Genomic DNA, 14,197 nt, shown 5'->3' on the forward strand with positions numbered 1-14,197 from the left:
TTTGGCAGCTTGATAAACCGTGTGCCAGTTATGGGCCCAGGAAACTTACAGTGTCCCTTGCCTGGAATTTCCCCAATTCCTACTCAAGCTTCATGACTGAGTAAAGGTCTCCTCGACTAGGAAGCTTTCCCTAGCTAACTTCCCCGTCCCTGAGCGAGAGTGGGTGCCATCCTGCCCCTGGGCATTCTTTTACGAAAGCACTTATCCCACTGCATTTTTAAATTTTTCTTTTAAATTTTCATCATGGCAAATTTCTAACATAAACAAAAGCAGCATAATAGGATAATGTAGCCCATGTACCCATCACCCAGTTTCAACAATTACCAACCCAGGAACAATTCTGTTTCTTCTATATCACCTCCACTACCCCCCCCACCACCTTGGATTATTTTGAAGCAAATCCTATCGTTTTATCAGTAAATACTTCATTATGTTTCTCTAGAAGATGAGTCCTTTTTTAAAAAAAGAAAAGAAAGCATAACCATAACACCATTATCACCACTAAAAAAATTTCACAATTTGCCGAAACCGGTTTGGCTCAGTGGATAGAGCGTTGGCCTGCGGACTGAAAGGTCCCAGGTTCGATTCCGGTCAAGGGCATGTACCTTGGTTGTGGGCACATCCCCATTAAGGGGTGTGCAGGAGGCAGCTGATCGATGTTTCTCTCTCATCGATGTTTCGAACTCTCTATCCCTCTCCCTTCCTCTCTGTAAAAAATCAATAAAATATATTAAAAAAAATTTCACAATTATTCCTTAGTGTCATCAAATATCCAATGTTTATATCTCTCTGATCATCCCACTATGTTTTGATGGTTTTCTTGACTGTCTGTCCCACTGGACCTGATCAGGGACCCGGGCTGCCTGTGTGAGTGCCTCAGTCCTTGTCTATCACTGTTCGTGGGGCTGAGAGACCTGTGTGCTCACACCCAGCTGATGACAGTCACTGCTCTGTAGGTGAGTCAAGACCCTGAGTGCCTGAGTGGGAGGAGGCCTCACTCTAGAATATGAAGAACTGTCCTTAGCATGTGTGCTGACCAGGCTCATCTCAACTCAGCCAGGGCGCCTTTCTAGAATATACACGCAGTCCCTGCTCCCCACCACTATCTCTTCAGCCAGAATCTCCAAGGATGGGGCCAATGCACGAGAATTTGGGGAACACGCCTCAGGTATATGAATATTTGATGTATTGCCCTTTCTAGCCCCAAGTGGCCCCCACCAGAACGTCATCACACATGGGTGCCAGATACCTTCACTCGGCACCACTCTGAGAAGAGAAAGCCCTAGGGTGGGCCACCAGGCCCAACAGCCTCTTGTAGAGAAATCTCAGTGTCCAAGGAGGCCTTGATACCAGGTTGGCTTTGTGGCAGAGTCACCAAAATAGCCAGGGGAGAAAGAGGGACCGGCCCTTTGCTGGATTATTCAGGGACCACTTCCTCAGAGAGGCTTTCCCTGAGTCCTCAGCCTCCTCCCCCACCCCCAGCAGTAGTGTGACCCTCTGAGCTCATAGGGCTGTTACCCTGAGCCAAACACAAGTAAGTCCGATGCCAACCTGATCCTAGACCAGACATCAGTGGAAGAAACTGCCACAGGGCCACCCTCTGTGGAGCATCTCTTCCCCGTGCAACCCATACCCCAGCACCAATTGTTGGGGTTGACACCAGGCCAAGGGTCCCCAGATGACAACCTATGATTTCCACCCGCTGCTGAGGGAACTTCCTCAGGCCTTTGCCTGGTCAGAACAGCCTGTGTGAACCTGGACCACAAATAGCCCCTTCATCCCCCTCCCGCTGCCTTGGGCCAGCCCATTTTGTACACCGAGGCCTTGAAGCTGATTCAGATTGCATCCCTTTCCCTGATGGGCAAGTGTGTGATAAACCGCCCTCCAGAGAGGTGAGGGGCGGCAGGGGTCCTGTGTGTCCTACCATCTCCACAAAAGTGCAGTCCTCACCACAGCCTCGTGTTGCTGAGACCAGACGTGGGCAGAGCCCTAACCACGTAGGGAGGAAGGGAGCAACCATTAGCACTAATGAGGCAGGCGGCTTGAAAGCTTTTTACTTTGAAGCTGCTCGCCCACCCAGGGAACAGACCGTTCTGCTTCTTTGGCTTCCAGGAACCCCAGGCAGAAAGGAGTTTGGGGACAGGAGAAGGGGTGGGGGTCTTGAAAAGGCCTGGAAGGAGAAGGAGAGAGGAAGAGCCAAGGACGGAAGCAGGAGGGGCTGGTGTTGGTTAGGTGGGTTTCTCTCTTCCATGCCCCCCCCCCCAAAAAAAAACAACAAAAAACCCAGGACTCTAGATCTGCACCCACCTCTGCCTTACTCTGTCCACTGGCCCATCACCCCCTTTAATGCCTTTGACCCAAGTTCCTGGAAGCAAAGCAAACAACATGCCCTATAGTGTCTGATTGAGCATCTCCGGGCCCACAAATTAAATTAAGCTCTCAGGGCTGCCTGCCTTGTTACTGCTAATGGCTCCAGCCTGCCCCCAACGGGTCCCTGTCCTGTCAAAATTTGGGGGCCCTGGGCACCCTGTCATGTTCCCAAACTTTAATTGGCTCCTGGAGACCTCACACACAATTGGAGATGGTCACCCTCTTATAGAGCATCCAAAAACTCAAGTTTCAGGGAGAGAGGCTTAAACTGTACGTCCCCTCTTCTGGGGAAGGCCCCTCATATCCTGGCTTCAGGGAATAGTCACGTGTGGGCCCTTCATTAGACTCTGCTATATAAGCTGAAGGCACCAGGTGGCCAGGAATGCTCGGGGCAAGGATCCAGCAAGCAGAAGTAAGTCCTCAGGTTGGGCAGAGATTCTTCTTCTCTGGGGGCCTCTCTTGGGGGTAGGACACTTAGAGGGTGCATCCAGGGATGAGGAGGGACTAAGTGTTGGGTCTCCCTGCTGAGCCAGGCCATGCTGACTGCAATACTGAGCTGTGCCCTGCTGCTGGCACTGCCTGCCATGGAGGGGGCCCAGATGAGCTTGGCAGCCTTGGAGGGCATCAGAAGGCCTGACGAGGCCCTGTTCTCAGAGCTGTCAGGTCAGTGTGGGCAGGGGTGGGGCTGGGTGGGGCCTGGCCACCCTCTGGCCACAAACCATTCAGCCTGGTACGAGCCCTCCTTCTCTCTTCCCAATCCCAGGCCTGGGAAGTGGGCGTTTTGTGCATGGCAGGGGGTTGGAGGTTGGGGGGGATTTTGCTCTCACATCACCTATCACAGACCTGGGCCTGAGGCCTGAGCTGAAGAGGACAGCTGCAGAACAGGCAGAAGAGGCTCTGCTGCAGGAGGCCAAGGACATGGCAGAGGTAACTAACTAACTGTTCAGGGCAAGGGGTGAGGCTACAGGCCTTGGGCGGGCACATCGGGCATCGTTCCCACTCTCCATTACCTGACCTCCCCGCCCCCCTTTACTTGGAGCAACCCTGCAGACCCGCATGCGCCACTGCCATCCCACTTGCATGGGGCAGGTAAGGTCCCTGGACTTGCCTTCGGAGGCTCATGCTCCCGCATCCCTGCAGGCGCTAGACCCAGAAGAACGGGAGCCACGCTCCCTGCGTCGCTGCGTGCGGCTGCACGAGTCCTGTCTGGGACACCAAGTACCGTGCTGTGACCCATGCGCCACGTGCTACTGCCGGTTCTTCAACGCCTTCTGCTACTGCCGCAAGCTGGGTACTGCCATGAACCCCTGCAGCCGCACCTAACTGGTCAACGTCAGAGTCGGGGCTGTGACGGGGTGGGGGGCGTGAATAAAGTTTGGGTCCAACCCCAAGGCTGTGACATTATTTCCAACGTGGCCTTTGGAGGGGGTAGGTCATGGCAAGCGCCTAGTCTAGAAACCTCATACCTACTCCAGGGCCTGTGTTACCCCATCATCTGAGTTACTTATACGCACAGTCTTAGGGCACCAGGCGCCGTTGGGGGAAGCAGAGGAGAGCCGCTCTTCAGCCCTCGAGAATCTTCTACAGTAAAGGAGGGGAAGGGGAGCAGGGGGCATAGCGCGGATAGGGGCTGTAACTTCTGGCTGGCGAACAAGCAAGCATTAGGTTCCAGGGCCTGCTTACAGCTACCTCGATGGGTGACCCCCAGCGAAGGCCGCCCTTGCCATACCTGTTCCCCTCGGGGGAAGGCTGACTCAACAGTCTGGGATATTTCCAAGCATAAATAGCTCTCGTCTTTACTCCACACGCCTTCATAGTGCCAGATGCAACAGACCCGGGAAAGCTAGGGGACCCAATTCAATTTCCACGGCACGGGCACCACCGCGCGGCCGGTCTTAGACACTCCTAGCGGCTCCAGTCGGGAGCCGGAGGCGCTCTTTCCCTCTGCGCGCAGGCGCCAGAGGGCTGTCCCAGCCCGCACCTGCGCAATACTTCCACTAGAAGCCATCCGGAAGAAGGGCACCACTCAGAACCCGCCCCGCGGTGGCCACGTGACACCCTTTGCGTGTCACCTGACGCGCCTGACAGGACGCTGCGGGCGCCGAGTCAGCTGATCTTGGAGTATCGCTGCGTGCCTGCGGGTCGGGCTTCTCCGGTCCCGCCGCAGCCATGTCGTACTTCCCGGAGCTATACTTCAATGTGGACAATGGCTACTTGGAGGGACTGGTGCGCGGCCTGAAGGCCGGGGTGCTCAGCCAGGCGGACTACCTCAACCTGGTGCAGTGCGAGACGCTCGAGGGTGAGCCGCGGGCTGGGATGCCCGGCCTTGAAAGGCCGGCAAGGAGGCTGGCCAGGGCCTGAGGGTTCCGAGTTCTGGGCGGGGAAGCCGAAAGCGGGGGTTCTAGAAGCACCTGAGAGGCTTCGTTCGGAATCGGGGGCTGATGGCGGGGTCGCTGGAAGGGGATCTACCTCCAGCTGCGGCTCGGCTCAGGCCTAAACGCAAACAACGCTTTAAAACCTCAGTGGTTCGCCTCTGCTGGGGCCGTCTCTTTCTCGGTTATGCCCACCATGTAGTTTGGAAGAGAGGGTCTCTAGGGAGTGGTTGGTCGGTGCGAGATGTGCCCATACAAGTCTCTTTACCCTGACGTAGCCAGAGTGAGCTGTCCCGTGGCAACGGAAAAGCACCCCACTTCCCTCGTCACACATTCACCAAGGCTTTGGGGATCATTGTGTCTTCTCCTTGTCCGAGGGGTGAACCTTCCTGGGGAATTGCTGAGCCTGCTTAGTTTCCCCCCATCGCGGAACCACTGGCTGAGCAGTCTTCTGAAGGCAGTGTTTGAGAGAGCAAGATGTGGCCCTGCAAGTCAGGGAAGTTCATACACATGTATTTGGCCAATAAGTCCAAAATCTTCAGCGAAAAGGATGCTTGTTGAGATAGGGTTTTCCTAGCCCAAAAATTGCGAGAGAGGCTGAGTTCCCTTTTCCTTTCAGCCCACACTGCTTCAAAGTGGGATGAACCCCCGAGGCACATTTTCATCAAATTTACTGAATTAGAGATGCCCCAGATTCCAGTCTTTGCCTCCTCTCCCTCCTCCCAGGTGGCAGTGAAGGACACAGTGATTCCATCCCAGCCCCCCAAGTTTACTGTTGAGCTAGTCTCATGGTAGCTAGAGGGGGAAGATGACCAGATGATTCATCCCTTTGAGAAAAATTTCAAATAAAAAAAGTGTATTGAGGTTAAAAGTGAGCTCAATTTAAAAAGAGTTTTGTTTATCTTGCAATAATGTAAAAACATACCTTTAATTTTAAAAACTTACTGAAGTTAAAATACAATTGTGGACTTTGTGGTTTTAGCATAAGTGTACGAAAAGGTTGTTCACTTCCCTTATGGGAGTGGAAGTGAGGAAGGAGAGGAGAGCATTTAGGGTGCTGAGTTGTAGGAGCCTACCAGCAACCTAATTATCCTCACTGTCGGAAAAGGAGAAACGCGGGGACGGGGGTGCTCTCTGGGGCACACAGCTGATACTTAATGTGAGTTTTGTGGACTGACTGGGACTGGAGGAAGATCTTTGCTTAAATCTGAAGGTGAACTCTATTGATTACTAATTGACATTTGGGAAACTTGTTTCTCTCTAGGCTTTCCTCATTCTCGCTGCTGACTCCTCCCTAACCTTACCTGTCCCCCACAGGGTTCCCATCTTCCCAGCAAGACCCTATGCCATCCTCCACAAACATGTTAGGCCATTCTTCCTATAATACTGCTTGGGACATAGCCCCCTTGTGGACCACAATACAGACTTTAGCATGACATTCAGGGATTCCCTTGCTCTTTCACACATATTACTTACCTTCACACAAGCCATGCCCCCAACTCTTGGTGCACATTAGTGTGATAGACTTCGAAGTTAGACAAATCTGAGTTTGAATCCCAGCTCTGCCAATTACTGGATTACTTTAGACAAGTTATTTAACTCCTCTGATATAGAGAACATCAATGAGAGAAACATTGATCAGCTGCCTCCTGCACGCCCCTACTGGGGATTGAGCTCATGTGCCCTGACCGAGAATCGGACTGTGACCTTCTGGTTCATGGGCCAATGCTTAACCACTGGGCCACATCGACTGGGCTCTGCTTCCTTCTTGTCCCCATGAAGCCCTATGACTCCTACCTTTTAAGGCCCAACCCCAGTAGCACCCCATCGTAGAACTTCTCTGTGGCCTTGCTAGCCCAGAATGATGTTCCCTTTACCCAATTACAGCTCCTGTTTGTGCTGCTTTCCTAGATGTTTCTTGAAATAGAGTTTGGGATTTTGGGGACCTTCTATGATGGAGGTGCTCAGGACTTTCAAAGGCTGAGGATAACCAGAAGCAGGAAGAAGTGATCATAAACCCCAATTTGTCCTCTACAGAAAGGCCTCCTCTGCTTCTGAAGGTGACAGCAGAGGCCTGGCCTCCAGGTCTTTGTTGCTGGATGTTTTTGCCTCCCTATCCCCAGGAGAAAGGGGAGGAAGGTGGGAGGGGGACACCAAGGAAGCCTGTGGTGCCTAGAGAGGTCTGTAGCAGTGACCTGAGGTGTTAATTAGATCCCACATATGAGTGAGATCATGTGATATTTGTCTTTCTTTGACTGGCTTATTTTGCTTAGCATAATACTCTCCAGGTCCCTCCATGCTGTCTCAGAGTCAAGTCTTTTAATATGTAGGTTCTCTGTCTCTCTTAGTTTTTCTTTTATTTATTGAAGAAGCCCGGTTATTTAATTTGTAGATTTTTCCTTCATCTCAATTTTGCTGATTACATCCCTGTTGTCTAGTTTAATAGGTTCCCCTGTCCCTTGTTTTTCCTGTAAATTGGTGGTTAGATACAGAGGTTTAATTATATTTAATTAAAAAAATTTAAATATATTTTTATTGATTTCAGAGAGGAAGGGAGAGAAAGAGAGAGAGATAGAAACATCAATGATGAAAGGGAATCATTGATTAGCTGCCTCCTGCACGCCCCCTACTGGGGACCGAGCCTGCAACCTGGGCATGTGCCCTTGACCGGAATCAAACATATGACCCTTGAGTCCCCAGTCTGATACTGAGCCAAACCCGCTAGGGCTAATTTAAAAAAATTTTTTTAAAAATATATTTTATTGATTTTTTACAGAGAGGAAGGGAGAGGGATAGAGTTAGAAACATCAATGAGAGAGAAACATTGATCAGCTGCCTCCTGCACACCCCCTACTAGGGATGTGCCCGCAACCAAGGTACATGTCCTTGACCGGAATCGAACCTGGGACCCTTCAGTCCACAGGCCGACGCTCTATCCACTGAGCCAAACCAGTTAGGGCTAAAATTTTTTTAATGTAGCATTTTTAAACATGAATCAGGGAAAGAGCTTCTTTTTAAAAAATATTTTTTATTTTTATTGGTTTCAGAGAGGAAGGGGAAAAGGAGAGATAGAAAGATCAATGATAGAGATTCATTGATCAGCTGCTTCCTGCACGCCCCCTACTTGATTCCTGGGCAAGTGCCTTTGACTGGAATCAAACCAGGGACCCTTCATTGTGCAGGCTGTCGCTCTGGCTACTGAGCCAAACATATATTTGATTTTAAAAAGAATCTTTAAGAAGTAATATTTGTACTTCATTGGGAGGCACATGATATCTTGTTATTTCTCTTTTTGTGACGTAAGGAATCATTGATATTTATCGCCTAGAATAATTATTTCGGTAGGGCTTGCAAAATGGTGATATTCTGTGTTTCCTTATACCTGGAAACTTCCAGTAATCAACTACGTGGTTACTCTGAAATTCAGTCTAGTTAGGAGAGGCAGGATAAATGCTTGATTGTTTCTCATATTTACCAGCTTTCAAAATAATGAGTTGGTTTTCTAACATTCTCCAAAGATGACTTCTGAGGTTTACTTGTTCTCCTTTTTGTTTTAGTATCAATAACACAGTATGGATGTTAATATATTTGTTGTGGTGTTCAAACTGTCCCTTGGCCAGTGGGAGCTTATTCAACAGCCTGCCAAGTCTTTTGGATACAACCTTGTAGACCAAGCATGTCAAAGTTGCGGCCTGCCAGTGCGAGTTTGACATGCTTGTTGTAGACTTGGAGAGTTTCCCTATTTCTGGATGACAATATGTTCTAATCTTATTTTGTACATTTCCTGAACCAGACCTAGAGTCATCATTTCTCTTAGGGGACCTGGCTCTTTTTATTGAAAACTGATATTTAGAATCCATAATTTGAGCCCAGAGGGTTCTCACTGCTACTGGGTTGGTCATTATTTCTAGGATTTTTCTATGGATTAGCTCTTTTATTACTCAGAAATTTGGAAATACAGAAAAGCCTATAGCTTGCTGGATTATGCAGCCACAACTCAGGTGATGGTTCCAGATGCCACCTTCCTAATTTGGAGTGGAGGCTCTACCTGACACTGGGGCCAGTCAGGACATCTCCTTCCTGTTGTAAAGAAACATGATGAACATTCATGGGAAGAGCCAGTGAGCTAGGCAGTTGGGGACCTTTGTTGAAGAGCTCCCATGTATGATATGCTGGCTGTCTTTCAGAACACTGTATTCCTCTCTGTCCCGAGTCACTTGTCTTCTATTCATTACACCACCTCCTTCTGCATTTCAACATTATTTCACAAGAGACAGTCTCATATGGGAAGAAGGAAACGAGACTCCAAGCTGGGCTTGCCCAGTCACCAGTCACATGAAAGTGCAGATGCAAATGTGGTTGGTGTCTTCCAGGAGTGGCAAGTCATTCAGTACTGATTATGGTGTGACTGGAAAGTTAGACAGAGATCAGCTCTTGGAAGGTTGCAAAAGATGTAGGAAGTGCTTTTCCCTGAGCACAGCTGATGTGAGGGCAAAACCATTGGTCTTGTACTTGAGAATGTATTTGTAGTTTTTTTTTTTTTTAAATATATTTTATTGATTTTTTACAGAGAGGAAGAGAGAGGGATAGAGAGTTAGAAACATCGATCAGCTGCCTCTTGCACACCCCCTACTGGGGATGTGCCCGCAACCAAGGCACATGCCCTTGACCGGAATCGAACCCGGGACCCTTGAGTCCGCAGGCCGACGCTCTATCCACTGAGCCAAACCGGTTTCGGCGTATTTGTCGTTTTAAAAGCAGATTGGAGAGTCTTCTGGTCAAGATGGCAGATGCAGGAGAGGAACGTGACATTCTTTTCACTCTGAGCAGAAGGTCCTGGCAATAAACATCTGGAAACTTGTCCACTAAAAAAAGAAAAGTGATATATAAATGCATATGTACAGAAGCCTATTTCAAAAGGAAATCAAACTTGCTAGTTAAATGTTTGAGGTTGCATTAAGAACTGATAATGCATATAAACTTTAGATGATTTTGTGGTTTGTTTCTGTGTAATACAGGAAGTCGTTGGTCATTGACTTCATTGCATTAGTCAGAATACTTCCCCAAAGATTTAATTTTAAATCACTTCTGATAGAGTAATTTTATTTTTATGTGATATGGCTTCATGTTCATATTTTATGTTACATGTTTTTTTTCTTTTCTAAAAAATTTATAATTTTTCTGCAATGGTCCATATATCTGCTTTCCTTATAATATGTGGTTATCTAAGTTGATATTTATGTACACCATACTTAATTTGTAAGTTTAAAGCAAATCTGGAAAAAAATAACTTTTAAATAAAAAAAAGGAAAAAAAAAAGAAAAGTGAATTGGAGAAAGGGGCTGCATTGGAGGTGGGGAGAACATTATGCAAGGTCTTACAGTAATCTAGGCCGGCGATGGTGGCAGTCTGTTCTCAGGCATTGGCAGGGAGCACTGTGGGGAAAGTTTAGGACAGTGATGGCGAACCTATGACACGCGTGTCAGCACTGACACGCGTAGCCATTTCTGATGACACGCGGCTGCTGAGGCGGCCGCATGCCGAGGATGAAACATTTGCTGCTCCTGAGGATGAAACATTTGCGAAATAATGTTTTTTTCCTCAAAGTGACACACTACCTGAGTTATGCTCAGTTTTTTGGCGAAGTTTGACACACCAAGCTCAAAAGGTTGCCCATCATTGGTTTAGGAAGAGGAATTGATAGGACTTGAAGGTTAGATAAGGAGGCTGAGGAAGAATGAGTCAAGGCTGATGTCCTCATCTCTGGCTTAGGCAGTTGTGTAGGTGGCAGAGTGAAATTATGGTGGAATGTAGAAGGAACAGGTTGGAGAAAGAGTGAGAAAATGGGATTGATGGATCTGTGAGCCATTTGAGTGGAGCTGTGAAGGTTTGGGAGACAGCTTGGGGAATCAAGGTAGAAGTGTGGCCACTGACCCCAAGAGAGAGTATAGATCAGAAGAGTAGAGGCCCAAGGTGAGACCCTCCCCCAGGAAGGGCTTCAATTAAGCAAGGATGAGGAAAATGGCAGTCCTGCCAGAAGGCCAGAGGCAGCCCCTGAGAGGCGGGTAGCCACAGGAGAGGACCTGAAAAAGAATGCCAGGCAGACTTGCATTTGGTTTTGCCATTCGGAGGTCATTGGCGACTTTAATGAGAATAGAGGAGAAAGGGGCTAGAAGCTGATGACAGTGCATGGAGTGGATGGGCAGAGACAGTGTATACACAGAGCAGAAATCACTGATGAGCTCAGCTCAGCCACTTAGTGGCTTTGTGACCTTGGGCAAGTCGTTTATCCTCAGCTGTACAACGGGAATGTCAATGAGAGCTCTGTGAGATATTGGTGAAATGTAAGCACGGAGCCTGGGGCGGAGTGAGCAGTCAGGGAAGCCAGCTGCTCCCACCATGGTCGTTCCCTCCTGTCACACCTCGGAAGCAGGCGCCATGCTGGGCCTGGAGTGGGAAATGCAGACGTGTCACACAGGCCTTGCTTGGGGGCAAGTGTGCCTGTCTAATGAGCAGACTGATGGACATCAAAACAGCATTGATGCCTAGCTGCTGTGGCTCAGTGGTTGAGCATTGACCCATGAACTAGGAGATTATGGTTCGATTCTTGGTCAGGGCACATGCCCGTGTTGTGGGCTCCATCCCCCATTGGGGGTGTGCAGGAGGCAGCCGATCGATGATTCTTGCTCATCATTGATGTTTCTCTCTCTCCCTCTCCTTTCTCTCTCTGAAAATCAATAAAAGCATATTTTAAAAAGCAGCATTGAGCCCTAGCCAGTTTTCTCAGTGAATAGGGCTCAATGAAGGGTCCTGGGTTTGATTCTGGTCAAGGGCACATATCTCAGTTGCAGGCTCGATCAGAAGTGCAGGTGGCAACCAATCAATGTGTCTCTCTCACATTGATGTTTCTCTCATCAGTCTTTCCCCTCCCATCCACTCTCAGAACAAACCCAGAAACAAGGAGGCATGGATCAGACTGTCGGGCCTCAGAGGGAGGGGAGGGGAGGGTGGGGGTAAAGGGGAGAGATCAACCAAAGGACTTGTGTGCAAGCATATGAGCCTAACCAGCGGTTAAGGACAACAGGGGGGTGGGGGCATGTGTGGGGAGGGGTGTGGGATGGGAATGGGGGGGATGAATATGTGATACCTTAATCAATAAAGAAATTTAAAAAAAATAAATAAAAGTCAATAGAAAAATGTCCTTGAGTGAGGATTAACAACAACAACAAAAACAGCATTGACGTACAGGAGGTGCAGGTTACATTTTGGGGCAATGGGAGCATGTGAGGAGTGACAGAGGGTATATGGTTTCTTTTTTTTTTTTTTTTAAATATATTTTATTGATTTTTTACAGAGAGGAAGAGAGAGGGATAGAGGGATTTTTTACAGAGAGGAAGAGAGAGGGATAGAAGTTTAATCAAACTTCCCTTACAGAGAGTTAGAAACATCGAGAGAGAATCATCGATCAGCTGCCTCTTGCACACCCCCTACTGGGGATGTGCCTGCAACCAAGGTACATGCCCTTGACCAGAATCGAACCTGGGACCCTTGAGTCCGCAGGCCGACGCTCTATCCACTGAGCCAAACCGGTTTTGGCGGGTATATGGTTTCTTTTTGGGGTGATGAAATGTTCTAAAATTGCTTGTGGTGATGGTTGCACAGCTATATAGACATCCTAAAACCATTGAATTGTACACTTAAATGGGCAAATTGTATGGTATATGAATTATATCTCAGTAAAACTGTTACCAAAAAAAAATTAGCCAGGCCAAGGAGGCAGGAAGAAGGAATGGCATTAGTGCTCTCAGAAATGTGAAACTGCATGGAGTGTCAGAGGAGCTTGAGAAAGTGGGAAGAGAGAGTAGAGCACGGGTCAGGGATGTGCAGGGCTGAGTGAGGATAGGTACCTCGGCTGCTGCATGGAAGGGCTTGGGTATCTTGGAAGGACATGCAGCTCACGAGGGATGAGGTTATGATTTTAAAAAAGAGAGAGACACACATTCTTTGTTTAGGTCAAAGGTAATGTGTGGGAAATGTTGCCTAAGATGATCTGTTTATGTTCTTGCCTGGAAACATTTTATGTTCTGTTTTGCTTGTCAAAGGAGACTATATTGAATTAGTGAGCTTAGATGACTACAGCTGGGACAGAACACTAGGTTAGCTCAATCCAAATTCCCCCAGAGTCACATCTGGTCCAAAGGAAGAGATAACACAGTCCTGACCATCCAGTGACCACAGCAGGAGGAAAGAGTTTAGGGCACATGGGGGCGGGGGGAGGGAGGGAGTGTGTCAGAGGCGATAACTGGAACGAAGGGAACAAGTGTGCAGAGTCTCTGAGCTATGAGACCCTAGGCCCCACACATATCTGACGTTTCCTCGTCAGTATTTAAGGATCTGTGTTGTCCCGTCAGCCCTGGCAGTGGCATCACTGCATAAAGAGACCCCTGATGCCCCATGATCGGATCTGGCATGGATCATTGGTGGTGACAGCCTTGTGCCTTGTTGGTTCCTCTCCAGCTTGCTTTTGCTGCAAGAGGGTGAGGCCCCAGAGCAGGGAGGAGGCTAGGGATAGGCAGGAGGAAGGTCTTGCTGCCATGAGCCAGCTTGGGCTTGATCCTTCTGTGGATGGAGAAGGGAGGATTTGTGGGGGTGATTGGGAGTGTGATGCAATTAGAAATTTGGTCTGGGGCTTGGGAGGATGGACTTAGAAGGAGGCAGGCTGGAGGCAGGCAGCTGTTCCAGCTCTCCACGTGAGAGGACGTGGGCTGAACTGGGGCAGGCGTGGCATGCGGGGAGATGAAGCACTGGGTCACAGACCAGCTTAGGGGATGAGACACACAGGATTGGGCCAGTTTTGATGAGATATGAGGGTGTGAGAGGTTAGAAGTCAGGCTTCTGACTCATCAGTGACTGGAGCTGTTTCTGAGATGGGGACAATCAGAAGAGTAGGTTTGGGACAGGGACGAGGTGGTGGCGGAGGAGGTGTTCAGTCTCAGATGTGCTGAATGGGAGTGTATGAGGGAGGTGGCTGTGTGGGCCTGGAGCTTAGGGGAAGTAGCTCTCAAGATACCAATCTGGAAGTCATCAGCACGCTGGCTGGCGGCAGTTCAGCCCACGCCCGGCCATCTGTTGGCTTGCAGTCAGGGCAGGCCTCTTTTAGAAGCCTAGTCCTGCCAGGAGGCTGGAGAGCAGCCTCCACAGTGGGCCAAGTGAACACAAGTGGACACAAGCGTGCCTGATGAGGACACCTGGCATGGAGCTTAATTTGGCAAGTGGAGCGGGGAGAGCAACAGCCAGGGATTCCCCCTCCCGGTGCCTGCTGTGCCGCCTCCTGCATGACTGGCCATGGTGATTTGTGTTTTCTTTTTAACTAAACATATATATCTTTAAATTCTGAAAGTTAAGTTGGTGGAAGGGTAACTCAGTGTGGATACATTGGGGGACAAATTTTCACT

The 14,197-nt window shown here is 49.0% G+C and overlaps 2 protein-coding genes across 2 annotated transcripts in view; both read left to right on the forward strand.

Moving 5' to 3' along the window:
* Window positions 1-2,752: 2,752 nt before the first annotated feature.
* AGRP (agouti related neuropeptide) lies at window positions 2,753-3,693 on the forward strand. Its single transcript, XM_008139906.3, has 4 exons — window positions 2,753-2,782; window positions 2,904-3,033; window positions 3,212-3,297; window positions 3,511-3,693. The coding sequence occupies exons 1-4, from the start codon at window positions 2,753-2,755 to the stop codon at window positions 3,691-3,693; spliced, it is 429 nt and encodes a 142-aa protein (XP_008138128.3).
* A 751-nt stretch (window positions 3,694-4,444) lies between these two features.
* The window catches only part of ATP6V0D1 (ATPase H+ transporting V0 subunit d1), a 39,504-nt gene continuing 29,751 nt past the window's right edge, over window positions 4,445-14,197 (forward strand). Inside the window, exon 1 of the mRNA XM_008139905.3 lies at window positions 4,445-4,669. Coding sequence (XP_008138127.1) covers window positions 4,540-4,669 — 130 coding nt within the window. The 5' untranslated portion in view covers window positions 4,445-4,539. The remainder of the gene's footprint in view (window positions 4,670-14,197) is intronic.

This window comes from Eptesicus fuscus, chromosome 21 (genome assembly GCF_027574615.1).
Source record: "Eptesicus fuscus isolate TK198812 chromosome 21, DD_ASM_mEF_20220401, whole genome shotgun sequence".
Classification (NCBI taxonomy): Eukaryota; Metazoa; Chordata; class Mammalia; order Chiroptera; family Vespertilionidae; genus Eptesicus; species Eptesicus fuscus.